The sequence below is a fragment of the Thunnus maccoyii genome, chromosome 7 (assembly GCF_910596095.1).
Source record: "Thunnus maccoyii chromosome 7, fThuMac1.1, whole genome shotgun sequence".
Taxonomy (NCBI): domain Eukaryota; kingdom Metazoa; phylum Chordata; class Actinopteri; order Scombriformes; family Scombridae; genus Thunnus; species Thunnus maccoyii.
Genome location: NC_056539.1, coordinates 20116815 through 20144644, shown reverse-complemented (window position 1 = coordinate 20144644; position 27830 = coordinate 20116815). Strand labels below are relative to the sequence as shown.

Here is a 27830-nt window from a genome sequence, read left to right as displayed (position 1 = left end):
ATGCTGTATGTACTGAAAATATGAAAATATGTAATGAGGATCATTAACAGTCTTTATTCTCCTGAATGGAAAGTTATGATAAAAGCCACTGAGGTCTTCCATGAATCTATACATCTCCAAATGCATCCAGTCAGACTATGACTCATCTTACAATGAAATAATGATGCTTAACCGAATTTAATGGCAGCTGAGCACTTACCCTCTGCGAGGGAAGCAAATGCATTGATGAGACGAGCCATGTATTGTCGGACAATCTCGTTCTTTGACCTCATTAAATGAAGCACAGTTTTCTATGGAGACACAACAAGTAGTGCAGTTTAAAACAATGTCTTAAAGTGCTTTAAAGTACAATCAGTAACATTTGTATAAATCTAAACGCATTCATGTTTTTATATTACCTGATAAAAATGCAAATGTGAAATGATGGCCTACATGTTTGAAAAGACGAACATAAGCACAGAAACTTATCTAACAAATAAGCAAGAACATGCAATGGGCAAACATATCCTTCATGCTGTATTTTCATTATAGCCTGTGTCAGGGACTGTTTGTGTCATAACACTTCAGATCCAGGAACTGACTGGCCAGTCAACTCCCTAAAGGAAGGTTAATCTATGCCTGCTATCCATCCCCTCTATCTAGCTATGCTGGACATTTTCAATCACACAACATTTCTGTCTGTGATTTGACTGAAAGAAATGGACACCCTGCCACTATATTGTGGCTCTACCTAAACCTAAACCTAACCTAGTGTCATTTAGAGGTGGCTTGGAGCACCATGGTAAGTACACAGACAAAGAATTCAGCTGTGAGGTGAGCATCATTTACTCCTCTGTAAAAGGATTTTCTCTAACATGGTGCCCATGGCTAAAGACTAGGTGAATGGGAAGTGATAATGACTGGAATTACATACTTAAATACATAATACTGAAGGAACACAGCAAACAACACTACATATGACTTCATTATAGCAAACATGTCCTATAAATTTGTGCCCATCCTGAGTTCATCATGATTTTAGAAGGTGCTGATGGCAAAGACATTGCTAGCAACCAAAATATTTTAAAATGCTGAGAAACTGATGCCAAAGCAACTTGATGTCTGATTTGTTCAGTGCTCACTTCACCACAAAAAAATAATTTTGAGGGTTTATATCTCTAGTTGATAAGACATATGTCCTGGCAAATGCGTCTTTTACAGATTTTTTTATAAACCATTGGAAACAGCTTGTCCTTGCATCCAGAGGCAGCCAGCTCCAAAGTGTTCATTCCAAGCAAAAATAATAACAACCACTACATGTGGGTGTATTAATAAGGAAAAGTTTAAATCATTCTTCTTTCTTAAGTAATTCATATCAAATTTAAAAGGGATAGCATATCATTTTTTTAAAAATCCCAGAAGAATATGAGTGACATCTGAGATGCTATGTCCAGTTTGTCTACAGTCTATGCTCTTCACCACCTTTACAGCATTAAGTCAATGGCAGGTGAGAAACACACCTGTGTGCACCCAGCAAAGGTGCCAGTTCACCAGCTCCAGCCTGCCTCAAATTAGAGCCTGGGGATTAATTAGGTGGTGTGGTCAATGGACAAGAAGTTATCTTCTAACTTTGGCTCAGGTGGCTAAATGAAATATTGGGCTTGGAGGTATGGAGTTAAAATCTAAATAACAAGAGGATCTTTCACTGGTTTGGATACTGATGAATACAAAATCACTTTTGAAGTTAACAAGTTGACATTCATCGTGTTGGGTTGAATGGTAATGGAAAAACAAAATCACTGTCATTTCAGTTCACATCAGGAGACATTTTGGAGGGAATGCCTTAGGCTTTGTAGTATTAATTTAGACAAAAATGTGTACTAAAATTCACAATATTAAAAACATATCACAATACAATTACATTAAACGCTGCAGTGCTAAGGCCCCACCTGTTTTGTGCAGTAGCGTTCCAGGAGATCATTGCTGATGTAGGCTTGAAGCACCGTGTCTCTCTGCTCACCAGGGAGTGAGCGAGTCAGTCTCTAAAGAACGCGAGAAACACACCGACCAATTAGACCAACATGCAAAAATATAAATGGTACTCTTCTCTCCTACATGCTCACAAACTACTGTACTTATCAGGCACCCCAAAGTAAAACCTAAATGTTTTCATTCTTCTCCCCGCAATGTTCCAATGAAACTTCTACACAGAGGACTAAAGATATACTGCGTTACTATGAAAGGCATGACTTTGTTAGCCATCTTAAAAATATCATAAAAACCCCTTGACACTAGTCTGTCTGTAATATGCTAATGACTGCTAGTATTACTACCAAGGTTATAGTCAAAATATCCTATCATGCTAATTTAGGAAGACTAAATTTTTAGCAGCCATGAAGGGAAACTGGATCATTACAGCAGCAAACGGTAACAAACAGCAAAGTCAAATAAAGTCAACATATAAGGATCAAAGTATGAAAAAAGTACAGATCACAGCCTTAGGAGATTGAGCAAAAAGAAGCAGAAGTAGATAAAAATGAATATGAATAAGTGTAGAAGTTATTATCATGAAAATATCAATTTATGAAAAATATAACACATGGTATAAGAGGAATAGAAGATTATGAATTTAAACAGTAATATGAATATTAACCCAGCGCAGCGCCTGAAGCAACAGGGACCGGTGTCGGTCTAAACCTTCAACCAAGTCTTTCTTCAGCTTCTCATAGTCCAGTGAGGGCAGCATTGGCACTTCCTTAGATCTCCTGGAGATCAGTAGAAAAGACATGTCAGTGATCTTTGACTATGGCACTACACAGCCCCAAGCTGCCACTGATCTACAACGACTATACATGACATATTAGATGGGGTTGTAGATAAGCAGTACATTTTTGCAGCAGATAACCTGTTCAAATGTGAGACTTACTGTGGTGCAATGGAGGCTCGTAGCATTGAGGAGGCCTAAGAGAGAGAGAGAGAGAGAGCGAAATCGAGAATAGAAGACAAGGAGGAGCAGAGTCTATATCAGATTTTGATTATTTCAGACCACATTTATCACACACTTACTGTATTAGGAAACATAACACATGCCTTTGTTACAACCTTTTATCACCCCCCTACTTACCCAATAGTGTTCTTCATCTAATACATTTAAGTAAGGTGCTGTCTACATCAGTCATTAACAGTGTATGGACATGCATACATCGTGCTTGGGGTACATGCTGAATACCCAAACATACAGTATAGTTCTGTTCGGGAACATCACCCATGCAGTCAGTCACAAGTAGGCTAAGATAATTCAATAAGTAGAAAGTACCAGAGAGGGAGGGTTAGTGTGAAACAGCCATGCCTTCATTTCTTTCACCTCAGCTCGCTTTTACTGTTGCTCGTTATGTAGTCATTTCAAAAGGAGGCTTCTGAACAGTGTAGTATAGCATTGTGGTGTTGATGTGTGTGGAGGGTAGTGTTTTTCTTTTTTACAACTGAAAGGGGATTTTGAGCTCTGAAATCCAATCTGAACCCCGGTGGTTAGGCCTATAGCCAGAGCAGTGTAAGGTCGGGGGAGTGATCCGTGTCGTCTGAGGTATCATGTGGTCTGGCCACATTTTGCTTTGGTGCGCAGCAGGTAACACGGAAGTGGAGAAGAAAATCGATACCAGAATTCCTTCCCGAATTCCTTTCTCTCTAAACATTTCAGTTCCCCTGAAGCATGCTGAAGGGCAAGGGGGACACGTTTCACTGAGAGATTTGACACTGGGGGAAACATGGACCCTGGAGGCTTTCCAGAGAGTGATACCCAACTAAGGATTAGTGCACATATATATGTCACAGGCAACAATTATTCTCCATTGCTGTGTATCAAGAGAAAAAGCCAAAAACTTATGCTGAATGTGTAAATAGCTTGGTTCAATAACAATAGAAAGAGGATATAAGTACTACACCAAATCATTTCAAATTTTTTAATACAATTTTGAGTTTAGTTTAAGTTTGCAAATAGTATATTATAGTTATGGTCATATCTCTAGTCTCTAATCTATTTTTAGCTATTCTTTTTATTTATTTTATATTTGAGTTAGTCTATTTAGTTTATGTATATAATTTAGCCTTTAACTGCATTTATTTCTTTACCTACCTCATTGTTTTTGTATTTTGATTTATGTCAAGTAGCTGCAGTAACACTTCAATTTCCCTTCGGGACTAATATAGTACTCTGTTTATCTATCTATCTTAATCTCAGATTTCAGCTGGCCACCTACACAATGCATAGGCTTGACCTGAATTCCCTGAATACACAGTTTACATAAGTGATGCTTGTACTCTCCTCACATCTTTAATCTGTCCTCTCACCTGTTGCTCTCTTATGACTATAAGGATAACCCAAGGTCAACTTTTGTTCTCTCTCTGGTCTCTGAACCAGGTTTAATTTCTCCCTAGGGCGCTAAACCCTAGCAGAGTAGCAAAAAAAAAAAAAAAAAAAAAAATGACTCACGATGATTATGATTATCTCAATTTTAGAGCCTGATAACTATGGTCAACTATGGTGTTATCTTGCAATGTGAAGGAGAGCAGTTGCTTGTCTGTGTGAGGACAAATATGTTCATGCCTCTGTGCTGAGCTACAGCCAAGACAAATATTATATCCAGCCTAGCAGGATAGGTGACTATTGTTACGCCGCTCTTGGCAATCAAAACAGGAAATAAACATCAAAGTTGTTAAAAGCTGAATCTGCTATTGTATATTAGCAATTTCATTTTACGTGTTATATGTTTAACCTGAGTACCTGCTATTGATGGTGTTATGAACATTACAATTATATAAAACTTTCTTGTTGCCTCTTTTCAAATGACTGTAATTCAACCCACCGTGTTTGACAACCTGAGCGTGAGAAGTGCTTTTACATTAAAGTGCCTTGTGTTGGCCATTCTTGTCCTGTCACAGTGTCTGTCTAACTCTTTCAAAAACTGCACAAGAGGGGAAAAATGAGATTGACAGCGTTTACCTTAAAAAATAGAAGACAGATAGCCAATAAAGAGTGCTGAGGGGAGGAACAATGACTCAGTCTTAGGGAACAAGTGAATTTAATGATGAGGTCTGCCCTGAAAGAGACGCTCTTGTTTAGCTTAACAAGTAGCCTGACAAAAGGGGTCATTCTTACCTCAAATGAGGTCAAACATCATTTTAAACTAGGACAATCTAATAGGAACTGGAGGAAAATGGCAGGGAACATATACTGAACACAAAGGCAGGCCAAGAAAGTTAGGCTATCTGTTGTTAAGGAAGGGGAGGCACACATAAAGAAAAGGAGAGGAGGAGGAGGAGGAGGAGACATGGCGAGACACAAGCAAGATGAGGAGTGGAGAGCGACTCGGGGACCTGTGAGATGACAAGGAAGTAAAGATGAAAACATATGAAACTTACATAGCCATCATCATAGGGACTCATAGAGCAATATCCCTTTGTGGACAAAAGCATCACACACGCAACAACACAAACACACAGAAAGAAGTTGATCAGTTCAAAACAGAAAGAAACAAGATTTCACAAGCCAGAGTTCAACACCAAAATGAAGGCCACTGACAGTAAGCATGTCTGTCATGGAATCAATGTGGAAAGTTTTGTTTCAGTTTAGAGCATTTCTTTTGTATCCAGGCTTGAATTACAGCTATATGGGGGGGGGGGTATCTTTTCACAGCCACAACGTCACAACTATCAAACGATGGAAACAAGGATATGAACGTTTTTATTTAAGCAGCTATAGGCTAGCTGCTTAAATGGAATATTTCTACTCTGCAAGCTCCTTTAGCATGCAATCAACCATATGGATCATTTGCATTCTGCCCATTATTCAAAGTTAAATTTAAAAAGTGATAAACTTTAGAATTTTGATTTTGTGTTCATGTTGTGTATATTTACTTTTCTAACAAGCCTTCCACATTGATGTGTATTAATGCAATGCCGGGATCCCATCATCTGTTGTCAGAAAACTGTGGGATTACTACATTAATAAGACCAATCGACCAATATCTGTGACATGAGGCCCTGAGGGCAGTTTTCTCTGCAAGTATTTATAGGACTGGCTCCCATCAGCAGTCCCCCGCTTGACATTTTTCATGCTTGTATCATCTTAATCATCTTGCCTCGAGGCCTTGTGTTGTGTTATTCTATCAGTGAGATGTAAAGGAGAGAGAGGGAGAAAAGAGAGGCACTCTCACTCACAGTGCCAGGCCTGGTGAAGTCAGTGCTCTGCACCACGCTCTGCCTCATCTGGCTGCTGAACAGGCGAACACACACAGACTGCAGGTACTCAGGGGAAATCTGCAAAAAAAACACAGCAGGCTTCTTGGGCTTTGTACTGTGTGTGAGTAAGGGGAGGGAGGGCTGTGTTGCCATAATAACTATGTCACTAGTGGCATAGTGCACATGAAAGTGTGTGCATATTAAAAATAAGCAAAATAAGGTATTTTATGTTACGTTTTTGCATATACAAATGTGACAGTCAAATTAAAGCCTTTATGTCTGTCTACTGTTTGTGTGTGTGCACCACTCATTAGCGTCAGTGTGTGTGTGTGTGTGTCTCTCTCTCTGTGTGTCTGCCTTGTTCTTGTCTCTGTGTAGCCTGTAGCTGTAGTGTTAAAATGTGTTTGTTTGCTCTACAGTCAACCTGGCATACCATTTTTCCGCTGACAGTGGCCTCCAATGAGTCAACCAGCTCAGCGGTGATTCCAATAAGGTTGTGGTAGTCGGCTTGCATCTTGTTGAACTTCCGCATGTAGCTGGTGATGCGGCGGTCCGACTCAACCAGTTGGAGCTGTAACTGCTGCATTGCCTCTGTGTCCGTCATGCAAACATGCACAGAAAAAGGTTGCACAAAACAAACACGAACGAATAAACTGCATTCATATCACCAGTAACGCTTATGTGGCTGTAACAGTCATAACATATCAAATGTTTCTTTTTGAGAATTGAAATAAAAAAATGAAAAGATGGATGTTTTTTATTAACCTTTTACAAAGATTTTACACACTACGTCTGCAAGTCACTATGCAAGATATGAATTCTATCCTTAAATAAATATTAACCTTTATCAACCTCTATCTGAAACCAACTGCAGCACTAACAGAGCTCCAGCACAAATATTTGGCAAAGCTTCTCACTATCCCTTCTGTCCTTTCAAATCATTGTGGGCTGTCAATTACACACAAAAAAATCAAACTTTTTCACCAGAAAAATAAGTAACGAATTAACATATGAATATGACATTACTGTATGCTATTTTGTGCTGTGGAGTAGTTCAACAACAATCTGAATTTGTTGTATAATTTAAACAGCACTATTTGATCTTCTGTCTTCTTTAATGCAATTAGATAGTCTGTAGTTGGTGTCTGTATCTTCCATATGACAGATATCATATGCCAGATGGACAGACACACTCCCAAAAGTAGATTACTTGACAGGGACATTTACCTTTAGTACTTCTTCCACCCTCCTTCTGCATGATGTCTGTTAAAGAATACACACTTGCACTCAATTGAGCACCAATCAAACATTTCTATTGTATTTGTTTCCTTATCCTATGCTCCCACCCAGAGTAACATTCAAATCAAAGGGTATATAAAGATGTAATGTCTTGCTTGAGTTTGACAGAGCACAAGACAAACACATGGTATATTTTACATCCTGTTTCAAGCAGGCATAATCGTCACAGACATTTGTTTAGGATTGACTTAATCTACCTCATCTATTTCCTTGTATGACCAGATACCAGTGTTGATATAGAATCAATACCAGTTTGTTTTAAAGGGAGGGACATATTAGTTTCCAAAATTCCTGTGGACCAACCCCTTTGCATGGGCAAACACAGCTGTCATTCAGTGTGTTTACATACACTTGAGTAACTGTTACAATCATCTTTCTCCAACAAGATAATTTTTTAAGCGTAAACATTTGTTTTCATGTGTGAGTATGTCTCGTCAGCTGCCAAACATTCTGCCTGTCAAACTGTTTGCACAGTAAAAAATTATAGAAGCTCGATAACCTCTCTCTTTATGTTTTACCAATGTACACACAAGACAGATTTTCTTTGGTCAGCCCTAACCCTAACCCGCTGGATTTCCAGTAAAGGCAACAATTCTTGTTATCCTTCACTTGCCCTTCTGCTCTGAAGGGGTAAGGGTGAGTTAGTGTTACTTTAGGTCATGCCATGCTCAAACCTAGCCATTTATAAATGCAAATCAGACAAGAGTTGTTTGCAGGATATGAAACAACCAGATCTGGGCAATAGTGTGACTGTTAATGAATTCTTAGGTCACCAAAAGAAAGGCTTCTTATTTGAGATTTAAATGTTGTTAGGACTCACTAGGGGACCACATGTTTCAAGACTCCAAGAAAGCTGAGCCCTGGGGGTTCACACCCAAAGTATGAAGCTCCACCTATGGATCCAGGTTATCAAAACAAGAGATTCCCCTCTTATCTTTCTCTTTTTCTCCTCCAGCTGTGGCTGGAACAACTCCTTGCTCTTGTTCACCTCCAGCTGCTGAAGGAGCAGCTCTCAGCTCCTCTTTCTCCTCACAGCTCTCTGCTCTCTTGTGTGGCCTGCTCACAGCAGACAAACACAGAACTCTTTCTTTACGGCAGAAAACGCCAGAGCCTGCCTAAGACTCAGAAAAGTTTTCTAGTGCCAGCAGCTACCACACAAGTCTGCTGGCTGGTTTAACAAGTACAGGAGCCACAAAACAGAGTTAGCTTGCCACTAACTCTACACAAAGGACTGGACCTGGGCCCTCTGACCTGCACGACTGGCACACCAGACTTACACAGCAAATCCTGCATCCTTTCAGCTTTGGAGCCAAACTCTTCTCAGCCTGTCTCTTCCATGGATTCACCAGCTAAGAAGCAGAACACCACAAAGCATCTCTTTCTTCAGGGACTGGTACCAACTGGGCATAGCCTAGCAACATGGTGAAGCATAGCACGGCTAAGCAAGGATGTTTAACTTACTGTACATGTATTGATTTGGCTAAGGTTATTCACTGAACTATCGTTGTGATGTCCGTGTTGTTCATAGTCAGGTTATTGCATAGCCACACCGCTAGGTTAGCTAGGTTAATGTTAGCATGCGTAACACATGTTACACCCAGTGACTAGGCCTTGCAACTAACCTCTTCCTAACCTGGCACCTTGATCCTACATGAATTGGTCTTGAACAGAGAACCACACAGTTAAGAGGTTTAAAACCTAGTTTTGCAAACTTTGGTTCAAGCAGCACATGTGGTTCAAGACACCACATGGTCCGGCCTTTTATCTCAATAGTAAATTGTCGGCATGCCACCCAGTTCAATGGCAATGTAAGAAACTTAACTGAGCACTTGGTAGATATTATATAGAGTTGTTTTTTTCCAACTGTACAATTATATAGCTACGGTGACTGGCAGTTGGGTCTAATTTGAAATTCAGAACATTTTAGATTTGCATAACTGATATTCATATACGCCATAGAACAACAAAGGCAGACAGCAAAAAAATATTAAGTCACCCATCTGTACACTGAAGGTTTATACAAAAAATACACAGACCTTTTAGACATATTTCATTTGTCATTGCTTGATTAAACACCTTTGTTAACTGAAAGTCCCAATTTGTCCTGTTCAAAAGCAGGCCAGTGTCAGCAGCTGAGACAGAAATATGAACTAGTTAACCTTTCACAAAGTTCTCTGCAATGACATGTGAGTCTGCCACAATAAAGGATACATATAAATTCAGCAGCCTTGGGCTGTTGGACGGCTTCAGTGTCACAGACAGAAACTGCTCAAGCTTATCCTTCAACTGTGGAATCCAGGAATCCTTAATAAACATAACGTAGGTTAGAAGAAAATATGGTTATGTTCATTCAGGAGGTGGCACTGGGTCATAATGTTACATATGTAATAACTAGTTGGCAATTACCAACTAGGTAATGTTCTATTAGCTGAGCACCTGGAAAAGATCTTTGAAGGAGGGGTGGACAGTGGGGTTGGGAACAAAAGGCAAGGCATAGTAAGGCAGAAACTCTGTGGTCTGGCTCAGTGCTGCTCCCTGAGTCTCCAGGTACTGTTTGAAGTGGGAAATCCTCTCCTCAAACTCTGCCTGGTCCTGGAAACAGATTAAGGGATCTACTGTTAATTGGTTTATTTAAAGTCCTTTGGCAAAATTTCAAAAGACTCATTACATCATTTAAAGCACTTCTTCTGTTGCATACACACATTCTCTTCAATATATTTTCTCTTGAGCTGCTACCACCACAGAAAACAGGAAGAAGAAACCATTTCATATAACATCTCTATAAATGCATGAATTTAAACTTTAATGACCTGCTCAGTGAAAATTGCACCACGGAGGTTATAAATTATATAATTAATGTTTGAGTAGTACAACAATAATATCATAGATTGTCCACTGTGTTAAGAGAGCATGCTTGACCTGTAGCACAGCCTACTGGACAGTTTGAAAAACAACACATAATTATAATCAACTATAGGGTTGCACAGCATAATGGGATTTTGTTTGAATGCTATTGTTAAATGAATATTTAAACAAAACAAACAAACAAACAAACAAATACATGGATCCACATACGTGTCTACCAGGGTGCCCTTTCAGTGGGTAGATGGTGAAGTGGATGTGAAGGTGGAACTCCAGGCTCTGGGCCTCAGCGTCAGTGTCTTTTATTTCAGAGGGAATATTCTCTGTCCACAGTTCAAAGAACACCTTGTTGTCTCCATCATCAAAAGCGCTAAGGAGGTCTTTCTGTGTGGATAGACAGAATAAAAGAGAAGTGAGTAATTAGGAAAAAACAAGAATTATGCAAAGATGTCATTTACCACCACCAACAAGAACAATTTTAAGACTTTTAAAAAGACCAGCCAATGCTTACAGATAGGATCAATAAAAAAGAAACTACAAGAATGGCTTTAGAAAAATATGTTTTAAAACACATGAGTTTGCAAAGTCTTAACTCTATCTTCTTCAAAATCTGAGCTGCTTAGGGACTATACCATATAGCAAACTGTTGAGTTACATAATATAAAGATTCATCAAAAACACAGGTTAATATTTCTAAGGCTGCAATAACTGCATGTTAATAATAAGCCATGTCTCGGAGTAAGTCCTTCCCACTTTTCTCCAACCTTGTCAAATCCTGCTCTTCACAACTGGCATCCTACAAAAATAATCAGCCAACCTGGTGGAACAACTGCTTATAAGAATGTTATCACTTACCTGAATGGCACAAGTCTTTGAGTCTCTGAGAGTACTTCCTTGAGGCTTTGAGACGAGCTTGCCTTTGCTTTTGCACTCCTTGTCGAAACTGCGAACAGTCTCTTCAAATTCCTCAAACTTAAGGTACTACCAAAGACACAAAACAAACACAAATGCTGTCAGTTCCAGCTTAATCAGTGCAGAACGAAGCTGCATTTCAAGTATCATTTTGTTGATGTCCTTTATCATTATAAAACCATTGAAATTAAACAAGCTGGACAAACTCTTCTTTTATGTGAATCCAATATCATGGTTTTATATATGGTTTGGCATATTGGAGAGGACATGGGCAGCTTGTTTAATATGATGGACTTGTTATGATGCTCACACTGGTCTGGATACTGAACAATGCATTCTCAAAATGTTTACCTCCTTGATCATTCCAAGAAGATTGGCTTCAGTAGCCAAGATGTCCCCCATCTTGGCTGACTCCCTGGAACTCATGTGAGTGCCCAAGACTTTCTAAAACACCTAAAAACAGCAAAGACTTCTGCTCCCATTAAATAACTTTAGTAATCCCGGCATGTATTCTGCAGAGCCTGCAAAGACATGACACACAGTAACTTACATGTTAATTCTACAAGTGAACATTAACAGGAGAAACCCAAAGAATATTACAGAACGCCTTTGTTTTTCTCAGGTGCAGCATTTTTTTGAGTACTTGTGTTTTAGAGACCAAAATTCAGGTAATACTGCGATACAAATGTTTTGATATAACGTAATAGTAATGTTCTTAACAAAAAAACACAGACATCTCACTTTTTACTGGCATTTAAAGCTGTACTAGTGCCCACAGAATTGTGGACACACGTTAATTTTTGAGATATGTTTAGTCAGTTTTTTCTGCTTTTTTAATTTTAAAATACATAACGTTAGTCTTCAACAGTAAAGTTTAACATCGACGTTACCGAAAATGTGGCAAACTAGTAGCTAGGCAAGCTAGTTAGTTAGCATTATCTGACGTTTAGAGAGGACATCAACATCATTCTCACCTTATTCGCACATCGTGCAGTTGGTGAATATACGATTATAACGCTTTAAATGTTTTTATCCGCAACTGAAACGTATACAATCCATATTCAGCAGGGCTTGTGGGATTCACCTACAATGATATTAGCCACCTAGCCATTAGCTAGCAACGGTACACAGATGGGACGCTAAAACACCTAGCAACCAATGCCTGGGGAATGCAGGCTGGAAAGTAGAAACAAATGTCGTAAATAACGATACGCTTCGTGAAAGCATCCCGTTTGTTAACTATTTATTTCTTAGAGAAATTAGTAAGAGACTGTTTAAGATATATATATATATATAAAATGTGGAAAATGTGCTTTATTTACTTTAGTTTTGAACACTACAGTGACGACAGCTAGACAGTTATACGATAAGGTTAATTTTTTTCACAATTTTGTTTGTATTCGTGTTTTTCAGTCATATTTAATAATAATATTTCGCCCACCTATTTCAAAATCAACAAACGAAGCAGCAACGAGGATTTTTACCCAACCGGAAGTAGTTTACGTGTCAAAGGTCGAGCACATTGTTCCTGCGCGGTTCAGTCTGTTTCATATAGTAATGAATGAAGTTTTTACTTAAATAGGAACTGTTGTTACACAAGTTGGCACAGAGAGAAACAGAGTGACTGCGACGTTAGTTTCTGCGCAATATAATATAATATAACGTAACCACTTCATCTTATTTGAGGTAAGCATCGGGAATTTGGTGCACAACATGCTAAAGCTAACAGCTAGCCTCAATAGGAGACACTTGAAGTTTATTTATGACAAGAACTTAAAACTGTTTGGCGAGTTCAGACTTCTGCCTGTCGTTGCAGTAACGTTGATGAAAAGTTTTCTCGTAACACATGGATGTTAGATTTGAAATACGTTTGCTATAGTTGCTCTCTATGTTGCAAATGGGCTCGATTGAATGAGATTTAGCTGCTCATCAGTGGGAGATAGTGTTTTGAAGTAGCATTTTAATTCATCATAGGAAGCATAATAAACTTATCTACACACTGGCAATATTTTAACATTCAAATAAGGATCCTAACAGATGTGTCACATATAGTTTCATTATTATCTGACATTTCTTAGACCAATAGATGAATTGATTAATCGACAAAATGAACGGCAGACTAATCAATAATGAAGATAGGAGTTAGTTTCAGTCCTTGTCTTTTCTCATTCTACCTGGCATCAGAAAAGCATCATAACATTGCTTGTAACATCATATTTTTCCCATCAAAAGATTAAATACGAGCACCTGTTGATAAAATCAGAGCTTCCCAAGTATGTCAGTTGTCTTTATTTAAACTTTTTTTTATTTTTTAAAAAGACTGCCTAATTGATGCCCTTTTTCTCTTGTCATTTCCATGTTCCTAAGCTGAGTGAAAGATGGCTGGAATTCTGTTTGAAGATATCTTTGATGTAAAAGACATCGATCCAGATGGCAAGAAGTTTGACAGAGGTGTGTGAAATGTCTTTATCAAGCAAGGTTAAACTAGGTGGGGAATCAAAACCAGCCTCCAGCCAAATGCTTGTATATTGTCATAGTGATTTTGTCTACTACTGTAGTGGCCAGCTTTGCAGGTAATCAGCCATCAGGCTTCTTACTATTCTATAAACCATCTAAGTGTTGGAGTTATGAAAATTATCATGTGACTTTGGAGTCCATTAGCTAATTCATTAATGGAATTAGTCAATAAATTAGACAATAAATTCAAATGATCTACATATTTGTTTGTTACTAATTTTAATTATTTTGTTTTGAATTATGTGCAAGGGATTTTACTGTATCTGCTTAAAATGGTAGCATTTATCAGCTTATTTCTGTTATAATCATCATCATATATCATCTTCCATTTAATAGTGCAAATAACTTAATCCAAACTCTGCTTTTACTGCTTATTCACCACAGTGTCTCGTCTACATTGTGAAAGTGAGTCTTTCAAGATGGACCTCATCTTAGATGTGAACATTCAGATCTATCCTGTGGATCTCGGTAAGGAAGCAATCTTTTTGTCCTTGTGTTTATTTATTTCAAGATAAAGGTTGGAAGTCATTTAATGATTGTTTTTGGCTAACAGTCATGATTTCCAGCTTGCACACAGTATGGCCAGAACAAATCAGTTATTTTTCTATATGTAATCGGAGTAAATTTGCATTACTTGACAAGTGTTCACAAAACTGTTTGGGTACACTCACTTGCACCCTCACTGTTTGACTTCTGTTTACAAATTGGTTCATGTAAGTGAGCAGCGTGAAGCTAAATGTAATACAAAAAATATTCCTCTGACTTCTATATGTGCAACTTTTACATAAAGGCACAAAGCAACACACCTCAACAAATCATCACTAACTCAAAGTGTGTCTTCAAGGCACAATATAAACCCAGTGTGTACTCATGTGCCCATCTTATTTAGGCGACAAGTTCAGACTGGTCATTGCCAGCACGTTATATGAAGATGGAACACCAGATGACGGGGAGTACAATCCTCAGGATGACAGGCCGTCCAGGTACAACGTTTGCCCTTCTGCTTATTAAGTCATGTACTTTTACTATCAAATGCTTTTAGACGACATTTTTATTGACAGAATACCCCAGTGACATTATTCTATACATTATTAGAGGGACTTTCCCCTGTGGCATGGAGTATTTTATTATTGGTTTGGATTTGTGCTCTCATTACACTTTGTTCCATTTTTTTCAGAGCGGACCAATTTGACTATGTGATGTACGGGAAGGTTTACAAGATTGAGGGTGATGAGACTTCAACAGAAGCAGCCACACGCCTGTAAGTGATGTTACTTTTTTTATTTAGGCCATATTCAGACCAAATCAGGCGGTGCAGCATTCAGCTGCAGGGTCGAGCGGAGGTGTGGGGGGGTTGTGGGCGTGTTTATTTGTGCTCTAGAACATAACCGCTGTGAAACAATCAGAAAATAACATTTTATTGATCTGATTCACCGGCTTTCTCGCTACCAGTGCTCCCTCTCTTCATTCACTCTCTAGCTCGCTCGACCACAGCTGCGCTCTCTCTCTCGCTCTCTTTTTCTCTCGTCTTTTTTAAAATGAGTCGAGAAGCTGACAGCAAAGTCTAACTTTACTGTCAACGTTATCATGTGAAGAGAAATGTCCTCCCCTCATCCTTGTAATGTCTTTGTGCTCCCTCATGGCAGAGTTTACAACGCACTCTGTCACTTTTAGTCACTCAGCCTCAGCTTATATATATGTATGTTAAAATGTGTTAATAAATTTGCGAAATAAACCATTTGCATAATAACAAGTAGCATTGCAATAGTTATTAATACATTATTAGTGCAGTAGTTGTCACAGTAATATACTGAAATTGCCAAAGAAACATAAATTCATTTAAAGTTTGTACAATGTTTTTACATTTTCAGCATTTTAATAGTATCAATGTAAAAATGTTCACATTTGCAGCCTTCATTTTCATATAATAAATCCAATAATGTAATTGTTATTATGTTACCCGAATAAAACACTATAGGTAGTTTGTAAGTGAATTATTGTTAGTGCTCTATTGTTATATGTTGTATATTACAATAACAGAAAGTCATTTATTTTTCCAACAAAAGTCTCTGTGTGAAGTTTCTCTCTTTTTAGCTTTAATCCAGTTGTATGAATGTTTTCTCCCTTCTTTCAGCTCTGCCTATGTGTCTTATGGTGGCCTCCTCATGAGGCTGCAGGGAGATGCCAACAACCTTCACGGCTTTGAGGTGGACTCCAGGGTTTACCTCCTCATGAAGAAACTGGCCTTCTAAAACCCAACTCTGCTCGCCCACGTACCTCGGTTCTTCCACTGCCACAGTCAACCTTAAGGTCTTACTGAACTGCATACTGAAAACATCAATATTCTCACGTCTGGAGTACATGACCATTTCTAAGAACTACTCACAGACAGAATACATGGAGGTTGTAGAAAACATATTTTAATTTTTATTTTCATAGCACAAATTGTTTCCTCCAAGGAGATGGACAATAGACTGAAGACTGTGACACTTAAGAACCGTTGCAACCTCCATCTACTGGCAAACTGTAAATAAAGATTTTTTTATACATTATTCTCTTATCTTGGATCATCCTTTTTTTATCTTGACATGTTTTTTTTTCTTTTAGGTTGTCTTCCAACCATACAGCTCAACTGTTTAGCTGCTCTTTCAAGTATATTGAATAGGTTTTATTTGTTCTGTAATCAACACTGGGGCTCCATTTGTAACACTGTTTTAATTTAAGGACAGAAGACGAGCTGTAGGTCACTGGGCAGGTGTCTAAAACATTACATGGCCTTTGGAAAAAGCTATATACATTATACATATTAAATTTATATTTATTAATGACGTACTGATATGTTTTTTGCAGATATCCAACAATGCTATGCATTAAAAAATATTTTTATATACTTCCTGCTTTGTACTCAGATGGATTTAGAAGAACTACAATTCTCAGGCCACAGCATTGGGAAATAAGATGTCAAGGCAGGGTCAGTGCCATATTCCCTCGGTGTGCCCTTTGTGTCTTTGCCGTACAAAAGATGACAGGTAACAAGATAAGAGAGAATAAACGTTAAAAGGACAATTAACATGAATGACATGGCATAACATGAATTAACACTGTTAGCGTGAAGACTAGACATAGAAACAGTCTCTGAATCAGTCTCAGCTTAAGGTCCATTTACTAGTCTTTCCACAGGTTTCACTATATCTCATGGTCTAACTAGAGCAGGAGGAGTCAGTAGAGCTAAAGGAGGAACAAGCTCTACTCATTTCCTTTATGTTTAATTTCTTGCAACATATCTCGTGGATGGAGTTTGCTCAGTTGTTGCAGTGAGCACTGGGAAAAAGTATTTAAGAATCGGTCCAGCCAAATCAAGAAAAATATTTTTCTATATTTACTTTTGGTGTATCTCACCATACAGATATTTGTAGTAGATGATTTATTTTTGCCCAAGTTTTGAGATACACTACTCTGAGATTTTTGCTATGACTCTTATACAGTAGAGATGAATGAAGTGTCATGCTCACAGCATTGTGAGAAATTACATTTAAAACAATGGAACAGTCGGCAACATCTCTTTCCAGAAACAGGGTTCCGGTTAATGGACTAATTACACTTAATTACACTTGGACTCTGAGAGAAGGGTTCTCCATCACCTTAAATCAAAAGTTCCAAAAGAGCTTGCAATTAAAAGCAGCTTTGCAATTTTCTGAGGCATTTATCTTTATGTGTGTAGTTCTCAGAGTTTTGTTAGTGCCATGAACAACATCAAAGTAGCTGCTATACCTCATTCGGCCTTTAGCTTTTTCTTTTAATCATCTAAACCTGTTTTTCACTGTTTGTATGAACAGTCCAAATTAAACTGCCTGAGTATTTAATAAAACATTTAAAGTTGAAATGTTGACTGTGTGCTCTGGCAAGTATTTTAGAAAATTAAAATATTTTGCTCCCAGACGAGAGTTTATTACCCAGCATGCCACAGGCAACTGCTCTACATTTGCTTTGATGGCAGCAAACTAAAATGTGGACTCTGAGACAAAATTGAATTAAGGGTAAGGCTGAAAGAGGCAGCTTTTGTGTGGAATACAAGCTTCTCAATGTCAGTGGTAATGGATGTCACAGGATGGAGAGTAATACTGCCAATGACTCACACAGGCTCCTGATATATACATGGAAAGACCCTTAACCCTTAAACATTTGAATGTTGGGATGTTTTAAAATGAGCTTGTATGGGGGGGGGGGGGGGTTAAAGCTAAAAAGAGAGAAACTTCAAACAATTCTAATTGTGACAATGTGGGTTTAGCGTGGACTACAGAAGTGACAAAGTGCAACCTGCACTCAAACTGAGACCATATGACATGCTGCTAGTAGTCTCCTGGAGTAGGATTGTTTAACCTTGCATATTAGGCTTTTGAGTATTTGAGTAACAACCTTGTGCAGTTTAAAATAAGATTGTCAAAGGTCTTTTTTGTTGAGATTTACATGTCCAACTACTACAGTTTAGGTTTACTTTCCAACACTACAGACCATTTTCCAAATAGTTTTTTAGATTTTGCAGTTCAATCTCTGCCTTATAGTCATTTTTTTTGGTCAAAATTACATTATTTTTATAAGTGCATGCATCTGAACACAGAAACTGTGTGCATTCTGTCTGGATGGTGTCAGGATTCAGTGTTTGGGATTGGCCCAGAGTACACCAAAGTGCATGTTGCCCACCGGAAGTGATGTATGTCGGATTAAAGTGCGCAGGAGCATCCCGGGTCTGTTTGGTTGCGCAATCTTGCAGGTCGAGTCTGGTTACCTGCGAGTTTGCTACGCTTTACAGATCCAAACTGTTGCCGTGCACCTTCACTGTTGACATACGCGGAACAATTCGCATTTCTACAGCATTTTAAGTATTTCTCACGCTGGTTGCAGACAGGCTTGGTAACATGTCTCTGCATTCAGCTCTAATTGGAAGCACTGCACTCGGGATTATGTCCACTGTGGTGTTTTGCAGAGAGACTAGAATGGAAACTTATCTTGAAGAATAATGAAGGTGACCAATCGAAGTATAGAAAGAACATTATAGCAGCAACACACGATGGATACTCGACGGAAAAAGAAGTTAACATTTTTCACCATTGGACTCATCTTTCTTCTAAGCGGTATAGAATATGGTGAGATCTGTTTGGTGGCTTTATTCATGTTGTGTCGCAGCACTGACACTGACAATCTGTGTTAGAATGGGACTCATTTTCATTAATGTAATTATGTTATATATTGTGTTGCAGCTAATCACTAATTGAGAAATTGCATATAGGGACAATGCTTATCAAATATCATTGTCACAACAGTTTTGGGGACATATTGTACTGGAACTTGGTGGTTTGTCAAGTTAATCAATGTTGGAGCTTCTTATTATCTTGCATTTCACAGTTTTACACAGTCCTTACATGAGCTTGTCTTGGACAGAATTGGCCAGAACTGTAAGCAGGATATACTGTATATACTGATGTGAGGAGTGAGCCTTTAGCCTCATGCTTCTGAGGTACTCATTTAACTGTTCAAATGTATTTTTAGTTAATTTCATCTGCCTACATGCTTTAACTACATTATGTATTTGTTTTTTGACTAAAAAGTGAGCCCTGTGAAATTTGTGTATAACTGTAGAATAGAAACTCTTCCTTGGGTTGTTAAAACCCCAGAATACTCCAAAACAATATTGAGGATAGGAGCTTGTTCTCACCTGAACGAGGCTGTTGAGCAGTTAATATTAACTGAAACCTGGGTCATGTCAGGAAGTTGTTGAGGCCTTTCACACTAATGCAGCTTGATCCATGATTGCATCAATACCTTTAAGACACATTCACTGATGACATCTGTGTGTTGACTCAATTGTGTGGTAAGTTCAGTCTGTATTTTCATGAAAAGAATTTCTGTGGTTTTCCAGGCCTTAAATATATCAACACCTCTTTTACACCGTCAATAAGACTCAACTAAAGACTATGGTATTAGATTACATTACAGTGTGCAAGGGGATTCTGTTTTCTGTGACAAAGAAGCAAGATTCGATTTTACAACAAATAGCTTTGTCACTCCCACATACAGATGTCTTTGTCAGGGTCAAGAAACTATGGAATTTCGCAACAGACAAGACATATTTACTCTGGAATTTTCTGAGAGCACGCGTCATTGTGTCTTCTGACCCAGGAATTAGATTTGAATTGTATTGGGTCAGCACTATCCTTTGTCTATGTGAGGCATTGGTGGGGGAAACTACCACTGCAGCCAAAGTTGCAGGTCTCTCAGCATTACCAGCATGAACACAAAGAAGGTTTGAAGTTGTAAGTAAGGACTACAACATCCAGTTGTCGTCTTACATTGGTTGTAGATCTTCATTTGAAGCAAGTCTAACTTATTTAATCAAATCTTTCCAAAGACTATTAGAGACTTGTGGTTGTCAGGAAGCTCTAATGGTAGGTAAAATATGCATTTTCAGTTCACTGTGAGTTTATTTCTATAAAGGTAAATCTATGTATGTATGTGTGTAGCTCTGCCCAAACACAGCATCTGATAAATGTCTCTGTAGGGCTCAGGGGAGTCACACGGTTGCAATAAAGATTGCTCAGAAGCCATGGGGATGCAGCCTTGGTGATTCTGCTTACGTACAGGCAGCCCAGCAGAGCTACAGTATGGTTGATTTATTTCCAAAAAGTTACTGCTTACTTCCACAAAGGGCCAATGACACAGATGACTGAGCATAACGGGGTTAAATAGTGTACGTACCACAGATTTACAGTTGACAAGGTTTACATCATATGTGACGTAATGTATTCCAGTTATAGTCCAAGACCCACAATGTTTTTTGAATCCAGCTTTATAGTATTAACATTAATATCTAATACTATTTATACACGTATAGCTTATACATATGAACATTACCTGTTCCCCAGCAGATAAGGTGACAATAACTGCTATTAGCTAGACATGAAGTTACTAGCTATAATATTTAATGTATTTGATTAAAGTGTGTTTTTTTGTTTTTGGGGGTTTTTTTGCCTTGAATTTATTTTGGAATTTTGAAAATTAACTTCTAGAGTCAGATAGAATCTAATTCCCCTCGCTTCTTTCTCCCCAGCTGTGATATTGCCAACAATATGGAGGTACTTGCAGACTTTAAATGCAGCACCTTACTTCTTGGGTTTGGCTCTATCAGCATTCAGCCTGAGTGGTCTCCTCACAGGACCGCTGTTTGGTCACTGGTCTGACAGAACACGAACCACCAAGAAGATCATCTTGTTTGCCAACGTTTTTGAGATAGTTGGTGAGTCCACACTCCTCTTGCACTCATATATTTTTTATAGCCACTACTGTTGCCTAGGATTCAAGTTTAACCACTTGAACCCCAATCATATCATGTACTCAGCCTCTCATTTCAAAAGCACAAACTCCATATGTTGTTCTATTTGAGGTTTATTACTGTATGGGACCTCTACTCTATTTTCCCCCTTCTTTTAATTTTTTTCAGGTAATTTCATGTACTTCATGGGCTACTCCAAGTGGCTCTTACTGTCAAGCAGACTGGTGGCAGGTGAGTTTGTACAAAGTGACACTACGACTTATGATTTTGTAAAATCATTCCAATCCAATAACTCTGCCCTGGTTGTCTGCTGTTAAGTTTTTTTTTTTTTTAACATAAAATGATGAATAATTATATTAGAATGTATAAGTAACCCATTTCACATTATCAATAGCTATTAAACACTGGGATACATTATTACCTTAAAGACCATATGTAACTCAATAGCATCCACAAATCCCCACATTTCAGCTCAGTGGTGATGTTTCCAAACTCATTTTGACCTGTTTTGATAACTTTAACTCTGGCCTCATGTATTTTAAGAAATATGATGATATGAAATAACCGATGATGATCCTCTCGAACCAGGACCCAGAGCTCCAAGTTTCACCCTCAATGTTTCATTGCTGTAATTTATTCATGAAATATGTGTTTGCCTCAGGCATCGGCACAGGTGCTGGCTCATCCATCTTTGGCTTCCTGACCAGAAGCACAGCCCCAGAAGATCGCGCCACTGTATTTGCCGCTGTCATGGCATGTCGACAGGCTGGCCTTCTGATTGGTCAGTCTGCTCCTCTGCTGTTTGATGACCATGATGATAAGAGGCTGCTAATCATTTGACTTTAATTATTTTGAATCTGGGGTTGGATTTGTTTTCTTTACACTTAAAATACCACTAGCTTACTTGGGATTTCCAGATTTGAGTGGACTGACAAAATAAATTGAGCAGATTAACATTGATGACCACATGTTTTATTTTTGCCTTTGGTGCAGGTCCAGCATTTAACATCTTCCTGAGGCTGTGTGATTTCCACCTTGGTCCTTTTGTGGTCAATAAATATACTGCACCAGGGGTAGGGAACAAAATATTTGTATAGCAAGAAGATGTGTAAACTTTGTGACACATTTTTACACTCCTCTTCTTCCCCCACAGTTGTTCATGTGTCTGCTGTGGATTCTCCTTCAACTGGCTGTGGTCTTCATGTACTGGGACCTACCACCTCTGGAGAGAGGGAAGGCCAAGGAGAGTTCGACAAGCAAGAGCAAGGAGATGGAGAACAAGCAAGGACTTATGGAAGATGAGGAAGAGGGTGATGATGAGGGAAAGCCACTAATGGCGTCCCAGGAGCTGGCGGGTTCCTATGGCTCAGTGGTGACACCCAACCCAACCAGGAACCACACCTCTGCTGCCCCCCATGCGATACTGAATGATGTCTCGATGCCTTCTTCTCCCGTGCCACCAGAGTCCCACGAGCCCCCCAGCCACTTTAAGAATTTCAGCGTAACCCGAGGTAGGTGGTTGGGAGTAGTTGTGAAGCTTGTGGTTTTGATATCATATTTTGGGGTTAGTAAAAAGCTTGAAAATTTAAATCTAAGGTCTTAATAGTAATTGAAACAATTCACATTCATTTGTTAGAGGCTGGATTTCTTATTATCTAATGTGCATGTCCTTACTAACATTAATAATATATTAATCATATCTACTGAACATAACTGGACTTGATTCTCTTGTCTACTTCTTGCCGATTTTCCATTTTTCTGGCCCAGTTTCACGGTTTTTATCTGCTAAATACACCCATTTTGTTAGCTTTGATTCTTCATTTCCCCTATTAAATTGGACATTGCCACTCAAGGCAGCACTGAGAGGAATACGCCTCAAATGTGGTTTTCTGAAATGTGCTTAATTTGTCTTTCTGTCATTTCTCTCTTTCGTTTGTCCCTATGCTCTGACCTTGCTGTTGGTCTCCTACTCTTCCTTCTCTGTCCGCTCGCCTCTGACTTGCACTTTGTGTCTGTAGAGTTCCTGAGAGAAGAGGTGGTTGTGCTGCTGGCTGCTCAGTTCATCACCCTCTTCAATCAGACAGCACTGGAGGTGCAGTAAATAGCACACAGACAGAAACACACATAAATATTGTGCAATTTTTTTTAAAGATTATTTTTTTGGCACTTTCTGAATTTATTTGACAGTTGAAAGTGCAGAGGTATGACACAGGAGTAGAGAGAGGGCTATGACATGCAACAAAGGTCTATTGACGCTCCAGTCATAACCAGTAGGCTATTGGGGAATCCAAATGTGATTTAATAAGACTTTCTTTAATAAGGTTCTCTTTGTATTTCTTTAGTATGGTTTCACTTTTTTAAAGAATCTATTGGCATACTTTTTTTTAATAATAATAATCTTTTTTTTGTATTTTTTTTTTTAAATATTGACTCATGAAAGTCCTGAAACACATGAAACCACACTAGGAATGGAATTATCACACACCATTGGCAAACATTATTACACAATCACGCAAATGTGTGATAAAAACGACCTGTTAAGTATTTATGCATGGTTCCAACATCTACTGTACACCATTCCCTCCTCAGACCATGGTGACTCCACTGACTCAGAAGTACTTCAACTATGGGGAGCTGGAAAACAGCGTTATGTATTGTCTCTGCGGTGTGGAGGTGATCGCTGGCTTCGTGTTTGTGCGCTGGCTGAGTCAGCGTGTTGCTGAGCGGGTGGTTCTGGCCATCGGCCTCATCATCTGCAACATCTCCTGTATCTGGTGCCTCATCTTCCTGGCTAACCCACTGGGTCAGTCTACACAGCACTTAAGAAAGTCCCCGCTTTTGTTATTGCACAAGCACACCTGTATCTTGACCTGTATGTATATATCATAAATATTAACTCTGTTGTGTTTTTCTGTTTTCTCCTCTGCTACACCTTTTCTGTAGGTGGTTTTCCATGGCAGCTGACAGAGTTCATCATTGGGGTGTTTTTGCAGGTTTTGGGGTTGCCATTTGTAGCTGTGGCCCAGGTTTCCCTCTTCTCCAAAGTCACTGCAGAGAGAACACAAGGTGAGAAACAGCACCATCTAGTGTCCAGTGTTGGTCACATGTACCTAACATGTTTTGTGTGTTGAGCTCTTATGTTTCTTCATGTCTTTCCGGTTTTACAGGTTTCAGTCAGGGAGTACGTCGCTCAGTTGGCGGTCTAGCTACCATCCTGGGCCCTCTGTGGGCTGGTGGCCTTACTGGGAACATGTATATCATGATGGGAGTAATGATGGCACTCCTGGCATTGCTAACAGTAAGCAAAAGGAAAAAAAACATGAGGAAGAGAAAAAGAAACAGGATCTGTGTCTATTTTCACCTTGTGTGACCAGACATTTCCACAAATGTAAATTCAATGTATAGAGATTGTTTGCTTCTGACTCCATATTTGTGATGCATTGTATGAAAGTAATGTCAGTAATGTCACTGGCAGAGAGAATAATGATTAATTGCCACATCCTTTTTAATGCAACCTTCGTGCCATGTGCTAATATAAATAAAAATAGTAAGCATGTGCCAATGTGCACACTGACTGTGACTGATTAAAATTGGACTTCAAAATTTATGTAAATCATGTTTCTGTTCCAAAAATTTTAGTGAGAGTTTTTTAGCAGTGAGAATCTAATCAGAACTAATGAGAAACAAACAAGCCACACAAAAGGGTTTAAAGCTATGATCAGGAAATGCAAGTTGACATCTATAGCCAGCAGCTCCTCTTGCATTAGCGAACAAACAAGCAAAACAAAATGCTTGTAATGAAGCGTGGCAAACCACAGCCCAACAACTAAATGTTTCCACTATCATTGAGAAAGAGGAAAACAAAAACTTGTGTGTGCCTACTGAGAGAAGGACTCAGCATGCGCACTTCCAAATAGAGGTGAAGTGGCTCCAACTTGCAGTTCTTTGTTCCAAATTGTGTCCACTATGCTCATTTCTTTTTCTCATTATTCTCAATACGAAGGACATGCTGCAGTACATTGTTGACAGTTCTGAAGCAAGTTTTATTGTAGCATCAAACTTTAAAAGTTAAGACTTTGAGCCAGATCACTGCACTTCTGCATCTTTGGTTTTTAGGAGCTTTCAGGATTTACTCAGCAACTAAGTGAAGAAAAGTTTATGAGATTAAAGCTGCTGGAATGTATTTAAGAGAAAAAAGAGGTTGCCAAAGATCGACAATAGCATGTGATCTCATTCATTTAAAATGCATTTTATGGGTTTTTTTAAAATTAAGATTTCTTCTTGGATTGATATTGCCTTTCACGGACACATCACATCTTTTCTTCAGTTATCTTCAACCTTGAATCTAATCATAGAAAAAGAAAATAATTAACAAACATAATTTAAAAGGAATGTACACGAGAATTACATTTTCTTTTAACATTGGTATAATATTGTTTAATACAGATGATGCTGGCTTTCTCATATGACCGACTGGTTGAACCTGCTGCAGAGGAGGAAGAAGAAAGCCCAGAGAACTCCGGTTAATCCAGCTGGAGAAGTGGATATGAAAGGTAGCTATAAAAAAATAAACATAATGCACACAGACCTGAACTAGTAACATTCAAAATTTGAATTTTGTTTCACTCAATGATAAATTATATATTCATGTGTATTATTACGTTGTTTTTAATTTGAGTGTGGAAATGTTTTTTTGGCAGGTAATATTTAGTGTAATAGCTTTTGGAAGGTAGGCCAGAAAGTAAATATACTTATATTAGCAATATTTCTACTCATCCAATATTTTTTCTTCTCTTTTGCCAGAGTACAGTGGGAGGTTCCCGCCTCACAGACCCTCCACAGTCCCACTCCGTGCTTTGGGACCAACGTGCAGGGTGATAATACACACCAACAGCACACACCTCACGAGTGCTTCCCTAAAGCTTGGACTCGTCAGTTTTGTACACAGAGGCTGATGAAAGTACTGATTTGGTGTATTTGTATATTTCCCATGGAAATATGGAATCGTGCTGACACTGCATGTGTCCAAGCGTTGGATGAAAATTGTTTCCATCCATTTGTGTTTTGCACTAAGTACCAGCGAGGTGCATCACACATTCTGCGTGTGTTTCAGCACATGCAATATAACACTTATTGTTAAATTAACATGCCAAATTGTTTATTAAATGGTTTATTAAAGGTTTAGCTGACTTATGTCCTTGTGCTGTAGGACAATTGGCCTTGAAGAAATATGATTTCAGTCATATTCACATTTATATTCACATCCATTTTATTTACATCTGATATAACAAAGGTTCTCCCTGAACACAGCTAAACAATTGCAATAACTTTATTTTCATTGCAAATTGCATAAATTAATTTAAATGCTGAACTATATATTTTGTGAATTAATTCAGGGTGGCTGCTACCATTCAATCAGTGTGTTGAGTGTCTAAAAGAACTGCTAACTCTAAGAATTGAATTAATCTGGGTTTTAAGTGAAAGTTTTTCATCCCGTGGTGATAAAAATGCTGTTTCAAAGGTTTCACAGGGCTTATCCCAACCATACAAGCAATGCAATTCTCAGGGAAATGCTCAGTACCTGTAGTTTTTCATGTGAAAATGGTCCTAGGTTAGATGGTTAGATATTAAATTTCACAATATCACCTGAAAGTATAACTTAAAAAACTTTTTGATGAAAGTGGCTATTTAAACTTTTAAACTTCTGGGCGTAGAGGAGATTAAATAATAAAATGTGTCTTGCTTTGCTTTGCTTTGAAAAGAGCAGAGCGATTAAAAAAAAAAAAAAATTCTGTTTGATGCTGGTGTAGTACATATTTTCAACACTGGTGGGCACTCTTAGTCTTTCTTCTGAAGTATATCATTGCCATTACTGAGCCTAATGTTTAGTATGTAATCTCAGTCATCCAGAAAACTCCATAAGGTCAAGTGCAGTGTTACAAAAATATTTAAAAAATCTGCTTTATTGGAAACTTTAGTGCTTTCAAAGTCTTGTAGGTGTTTTAGGTTCACAGTATGATAGAACATGCACATCAACCAGTCTCAGAACAGTTATTTGCAAAGGCTTTAACTTATGTCTTTATCTCTTGAAGAATCTGTTCAGGTTTTATACTCACAAATCAAAATTATGTTGTGAACTGAGACTATTTATTTCCTATTTATTATGCATTTATTTATTAGATATTTTGTGGGCACCTAACATGTACATTAACTTTTTTTGTATTCCTTGTCTCTATACGGAAAAGATAAATCTTCCACTATGCTTCATTGACTTGTGTTTCATTATTATCTCAGGAAACAGTGAGTGTGTGTTTGTGAACAGTTATTATGAGAGCTGAGCAATAACGTTGCTGTTACAATACTTATTACAAGTTTAATTTTCATGTATTTCTTTAATTGTAATTTTTTTTAGCAGGTTACATGTTATCAACTCAAAGGCCAATACATTTAAACGTTGTCACAAGGTTTTTGATACATTATCAGATTAAACCTAATGTAAATGACAGTATCACAGAGTGGTATGTGTGGAGGATAAATATGTTCCTATGGCACTTTTAATTAAAAAGAACATAAAAAAAAAAATAAATCAATACATGTAAAACAATTTTATTATGTTTAAAAAATTGGATCATTAATATTTATGGTGTTTACTGTAATAAAAAAGCACAATTTTGAAAAGCATTTTTTTTTAAATAGT

General features: G+C 38.2%; 3 protein-coding genes across 9 annotated transcripts in view; 2 read left to right on the top strand and 1 right to left on the bottom strand.

Annotated features, from left to right (window-relative positions):
- Window positions 1-12801, bottom strand: part of LOC121900052 (lisH domain-containing protein ARMC9) — a 31141-nt gene extending 18340 nt beyond the window's left edge. Inside the window, exons 1-14 of one of the 5 annotated variants that reach the window (XM_042415965.1) lie at window positions 12731-12801; window positions 11641-11810; window positions 11233-11358; window positions 10591-10761; window positions 9952-10107; window positions 9727-9819; window positions 7444-7468; window positions 6650-6807; window positions 6196-6294; window positions 5398-5433; window positions 2906-2940; window positions 2633-2744; window positions 1929-2021; window positions 200-290 (exon numbers count right to left, since the gene is read on the bottom strand). In XM_042415965.1, the coding sequence (XP_042271899.1) occupies window positions 200-290; window positions 1929-2021; window positions 2633-2744; window positions 2906-2940; window positions 5398-5433; window positions 6196-6294; window positions 6650-6807; window positions 7444-7468; window positions 9727-9819; window positions 9952-10107; window positions 10591-10761; window positions 11233-11358; window positions 11641-11715 (1270 nt within the window). In that variant the 5' untranslated portion in view covers window positions 11716-11810; window positions 12731-12801. Of the gene's footprint in view, window positions 1-199; window positions 291-1928; window positions 2022-2632; window positions 2745-2905; window positions 2941-5397; window positions 5434-6195; window positions 6295-6649; window positions 6808-7443; window positions 7469-9726; window positions 9820-9951; window positions 10108-10590; window positions 10762-11232; window positions 11359-11640; window positions 11811-12263; window positions 12700-12730 lie in introns of those variants that run through there. The other 4 variants (XM_042415967.1, XM_042415968.1, XM_042415963.1 and 1 more) reach the window with 4 other exon arrangements.
- A 6-nt stretch (window positions 12802-12807) lies between these two features.
- On the top strand, window positions 12808-16358 carry polr2h (RNA polymerase II, I and III subunit H). Of its 2 annotated transcripts, XM_042415972.1 has the most exons (7): window positions 12808-12975; window positions 13522-13562; window positions 13657-13740; window positions 14191-14274; window positions 14696-14789; window positions 14984-15067; window positions 15941-16358. In XM_042415972.1, exons 3-7 carry the CDS (start codon window positions 13668-13670, stop codon window positions 16056-16058), a joined length of 453 nt encoding a protein of 150 aa, XP_042271906.1. In that variant the 5' UTR covers window positions 12808-12975; window positions 13522-13562; window positions 13657-13667; the 3' UTR covers window positions 16059-16358. The 2 variants fall into 2 exon arrangements, with proteins under 2 accessions (XP_042271906.1, XP_042271905.1); XM_042415971.1 differs by lacking the exon at window positions 13522-13562 and having other exon boundaries at window positions 12809-12975.
- A 301-nt stretch (window positions 16359-16659) lies between these two features.
- mfsd8l1 (major facilitator superfamily domain containing 8-like 1) lies at window positions 16660-27400 on the top strand. 2 transcript variants are annotated; one of them, XM_042415969.1, is made up of 12 exons: window positions 16660-16835; window positions 20912-21097; window positions 21302-21364; window positions 21795-21914; window positions 22127-22206; window positions 22287-22644; window positions 23152-23225; window positions 23723-23936; window positions 24077-24199; window positions 24301-24431; window positions 25580-25686; window positions 25937-27400. In XM_042415969.1, the coding sequence occupies exons 1-11, from the start codon at window positions 16667-16669 to the stop codon at window positions 25658-25660; spliced, it is 1599 nt and encodes a 532-aa protein (XP_042271903.1). In that variant the 5' UTR covers window positions 16660-16666; the 3' UTR covers window positions 25661-25686; window positions 25937-27400. The 2 variants fall into 2 exon arrangements, with proteins under 2 accessions (XP_042271903.1, XP_042271904.1); XM_042415970.1 differs by lacking the exon at window positions 16660-16835 and adding an exon at window positions 18510-18950.
- Window positions 27401-27830: the final 430 nt, after the last annotated feature.